Genomic DNA, 4,593 nt, shown 5'->3' on the forward strand with positions numbered 1-4,593 from the left:
CACCCTGTACTCTCTGTGAATATTGAGTTTATTGACGCACGATTAGTCAATATAGCAAATATATGCGAGCGGAAGTGAATTACAGATGATTAAATTTCTAAAATTCTAGATAAAACGTGTAGACTGCCTCCGCGTCGCTGGTTGAATCTGCATTCGCCGCGGTGGCGGCTGCGCATATGGTAGATAGTAGCGTGATTGCCGCTTGATCGCTGCGCCTTGATCATGCCGTTCCAGTTATGATCGCAGTTATGCCTCAATTTGTTCTTCATCATTCGTGCGCCAGGTTATTCTCTCTTCGTAGAATCTGATTACAACTTGGGGGCATTTAATATTCGCTTTCCGGGCTGGGACCCAATTTACCTCATTGCTACCTTCCCACTTCATCAAAAACATGAGCTCTCCGCTGGACTCGGTTGCGCCGATGATGCGCTCCGGTTGGAGTCCTCGTGCGAAGCCACGTGAATTCGAAGAGTCCTCCTCCTCCGTTTCCTTTTCCTCTTCCAACTTCCGTTTAAACTCCGGCATCAGATCTTCGCTGTTTAGTTTCGCTTCAACTTCACTGTGTCATTGGGGGTTCAGGGTGATGGAAGGCAGTAGTGGTGGGCTTCTAGCGGGGCAGGATTAGGCAATAGGTTGCATGACGGCTTACTCGATATTAAAAATTACTATTCATCGATTACATTACGTTAAGCTGAGCATTAATGAGTGTTGTACTTACATGACACGGCGTCCATGCTACGCTGTACAAACGCTAGCTGCTACGCTGCCGCTGCCGCGAGGTCACTCTTCGCTAAGAATAGCTTCAGCGTGTTCGTACGTGGTAAGTTCGCAAACGTTTCCATTGGCGATGGCCGCTGCTGCTGTCGCTCGAAGCTGCAGTCGACGTTGACGATGGCTAAGCTGACGTCGCGGCTGTTACTGTTACTGCTGCTGCAGTCGACGTTGACGATGGCTAAGCTGACGTCGCGGCTGTTAATGTTGATGCTGCTGCCGGCGATCTCTTCACGATGATTAAAAAAAAGAAGAAGCCTAAAGCTCCTAAAAGCTGCAGGCCCGCCAGCAAAGCTGTAGGCCCGCCAATTTTGGAGCAAATTACAGTAATAAAACAGCATATCATGTTCTTCCTTGTGTTTATTAGTCATTATCAATGTCCATAATCATAATCCCTCTGTTGTTCCTTCCTCTCGTCGGATGACGTGAGATGATGTTTATGCTTCTTTGCCGGGGGCTCACAATTAAGGAAACGCCACATCGTTGTTATATGTACTCCTTGGACTACGACTCAACCTACCACATCGGGACTCTATGGGGTCTGGGGGCGGCAGAACATTTTGGAAAATTATAAGCCTCTGAGATCCATCTTCGAGCATTTCAGGGTACCTCCAATAGCTTACAACTAGCAACACTTTTGGTGGAAAAGGAAAAAATTATGTAAAAATTAGCCTTTTATATTTATTTTATTTAAATTTAAATTTTGATGGGCACGCCGCCTGGGGGGGGGGGTGAATAATTGTGCCTTCATTTTAGCCTCATCTCGACATAGTCAGATTGCCGGCTTGTAGAATCGCATGATCGCTCCGTCCGTCCGTCCTCGTGCGAGCGTCCGTCCGTCGTCCCGCGTCACCAGTTGGGCAGCAAATCTTAACACGGCTCGAACGTACGGTCACGATATTCGGACGTGGGGGGCGTAATCCGTACAGAACGAGTTGGGATGTCGACAGCTGGGTCAAAGGTCAAAGTCAAGAGGTGTCAAAGAAGGGAGAACATTCACTCCTTAACTTAAGGTATAGGGAGGGAACGCAGCATTGCGGCACACAATCTAAACGGCTCGACCTAGGCTCGTGATAGTCGGTGTATAGCATCATGGTAGGGAGCAGCCATCAGCTGTGCGAAATTGAGTCCACAGTCACCAGTCCATGGGCACAGGCAGATTTAGACATTTTTCTGAGGACATGGTCGACGGAGGCCGATTTGAAAAATTTTGTCTTCAGCGTGACCTAGCTTTTTATGGCATTGTGAAAGGCCGCATGAAAGCTACTTTCTGCTGCCATGCGAGAGTAAGTGTCAGATAACCTTTTGTACCCTCAGAGGAGGGTTAACATGGATTTGTGACTGTCTGTTAGAAAGAATTGACTGCCGGTTGGCTAGTAGAATCTATACATGCCTGGCATGTAGGAGGCCTAGGCATTCACAGTGAAATTTCAGGAAGCTAAATTTGGTTTAAAGAAGGGTTTGATGCTCGCTTAAATCCTATAATTTCTAGGCATTCTGTACTGTCATTATGGGTTAGCCATGTTACGTCATGCACTGCAAGTAGCTGACTGCCAGGCATGTGTTGGGTACTTGTGGAGTTTTGGAATGCGTTAATCCTGGTTACAAGTGGCAGCTCTTCTATTGGGCAGGCCTGTAGGCTTGCTATAGTAAAATGGATGATGCTTACCTATTCCTGTCTTGCAGATAGTTGTTGCTACTACGGTATGACTCGCGGACGCTTCCATCTTTAATCGCTGAATCCACTAACTAGCGCGCCATCTCGTGGGCAACTTTCATAACGATCCAAACGAACTATTCTTTGAGAAGGTCCTGATACATCCCTGTGCATTCCAACGTTTCGCGTGTTATGTGAACACATTTTGGACTAACAGGGTTTACTCGAATCCACGCACTCCACCAACAGAGTCACGCGCCGTAAGACGTTAATGAGCGCTGTCGGCTCGCGGCACTTGTTGTTTGTATATTGCGTACATTTGATATTTATGATTGCGTTCACACTTTGCGTTTCCTCTCTCTCTCTCTCTCTTTCTCTCTCTCTCGCCTCGTTGCCTCAATTCTCTCTCTCTCTGCTTTCTCTCTCCATTCTCTCTCTCTCTCCTCTCTCTCTCTCTCTCGCCCTCCTCTCTCTCTCCCTTTCTCTCTCTCCCTCTGCTCTCATTCCTCTCTCTCCTCTCTCTCTCTCTGCCTCTCTCTCTCTCTCTCTCTCTTCTCTCTCCCTCTCTCTCTCTCTCTCGATCTCCTCGCTCTCTCTCTCTCTTCTCTCTCTCATCTCTCTCTCATCTCTCTCTCTCTCTCTCTCTCTCTCTTCTCTCTCTCTCTCTTCCTCTCTCCTCTCTCTCTCTGCTCTCATTCTCTCTCTCGGCTTCTCTCTCTCTCTCTATCTCCGCCCCGCTCTGTATGCATACATAATAATGATAATTGATAATTTATCAATATTAACCTCTGATACATATATATGCTCGTATATGTGTGTGTGTGTGTGTGTGTGTTGTGTGGTGCGTGCGGCGTGCGTGCGTGCGTCGTGCGTGCGTGCGTGCGTGCGTGCGTGCGTGTGTGTTGTGTGTGCGCGCGCGGTGTGTGTGCTGTGTGCGTGCTGTGTGCGCGTGTGTGTGCATGCGCGTGTGTGCGTATGTGTATGTGTGTTCGTGCGCGAACATGTGTGTGTTTGCAGCCAGTCACCTCGCATCTCGTCTCTTCCTCTTCCAGACAGCAGCAGCCGTCCGTCGTTCCTGCACAGCGTGCTCGGCAGCAGCAAGTCGCCAACCGCCGTCGGCCGGGAGCCTGAGCGACTTAACGACGTGCTGGCCCGCTATCCGTCGCAGCAGCAGCAGCAGCAGCAGCAACAAGACGCGTCGGCGCTAGGCCGCCATGCCGTAAATGGCGAGAGCGTCGTGAGGTACGTTAACGTGTAGCCGACGTTAGCTTGTAGCGCCGACGTTAGCTTGTAGCGCCGACAGCGCGAGAGAGTACGTCCGATACGTGTGTATACGTTCAAGCCGCAGATGTAGGCTCACTCACGGGAAACACGGGATGTGTAGACTTCAGACGGGTATCTGTTGGGTAACTGCCAGTGCCACGTGCTCAAGATCCATAAGTGTCCTTTCTAGACATGTGTATTCGTTCAAGTGGTATCCCTGTGTAATTGCGTCTCAAGTGAAATGCCAAAAGTGTCCTTTATAGAGACAGGTGTCCGTTCTGTAGAGGAGGTATCAATTTATAACTGCCACTCACCCAGGGACGTTTCACTGGTCTGTTATAGACAGGTGTCTGTTTTACGGAGGTGGTTTAATTGTACAACCGGCTCTCAATGGAATTTCCAAGTATGTCCTTTATATACTGATGTCCGTTATTTAGAGGTGTCTGATAGCACAGGTTTGGCTGTTTTTGTTAGATATGTATCTGACCACCATTAGAGTGAAAGCAAGTAGGCCTATATTGCACCGCTGTACATTGCACACCATGTGACACCACAGCACATTCCATTGCTCTTCGACACCGCAGCACATTGCACCGTTGTGTGACACTGTGATACATTGCACCGCTGTGTGGCATCACAGCACATTGCACCACTGTGTAACACAACGATATATTGCACTGCTGTGTGAGACGAGGGTGCATTGCACGGTCGTGCACCGCTGTGTCACACGATGCTACATTGCACCGCTGTGTCACATGATGGCACATTGCACCACTGTGTAACACGACAGTACATTGCACCGCTGTGTGAGACGAGGGTGCATTGCACGGTCGTGCACCGCTGTGTCACATGATGACACATTGCACCGCTGTGTCACATGATGACACATTGCACCGCTGTGT

At 49.1% G+C, this 4,593-nt stretch overlaps 1 protein-coding gene across 1 annotated transcript in view; it reads left to right on the forward strand.

The window, feature by feature from the left end:
• Positions 1-2,281: 2,281 nt before the first annotated feature.
• Positions 2,282-4,593, forward strand: part of LOC106818342 — a gene marked incomplete at its 3' end in the record, with an annotated part of 18,617 nt that continues 16,305 nt past the window's right edge. Inside the window, exons 1-2 of the mRNA XM_014823057.1 lie at positions 2,282-2,285; positions 3,481-3,670. Coding sequence (XP_014678543.1) covers positions 2,282-2,285; positions 3,481-3,670 — 194 coding nt within the window. The remainder of the gene's footprint in view (positions 2,286-3,480; positions 3,671-4,593) is intronic.

This window comes from Priapulus caudatus, unplaced genomic scaffold (assembly GCF_000485595.1).
Source record: "Priapulus caudatus unplaced genomic scaffold, Priapulus_caudatus-5.0.1 Scaffold2174, whole genome shotgun sequence".
NCBI lineage: Eukaryota > Metazoa > Priapulida > Priapulimorpha > Priapulimorphida > Priapulidae > Priapulus > Priapulus caudatus.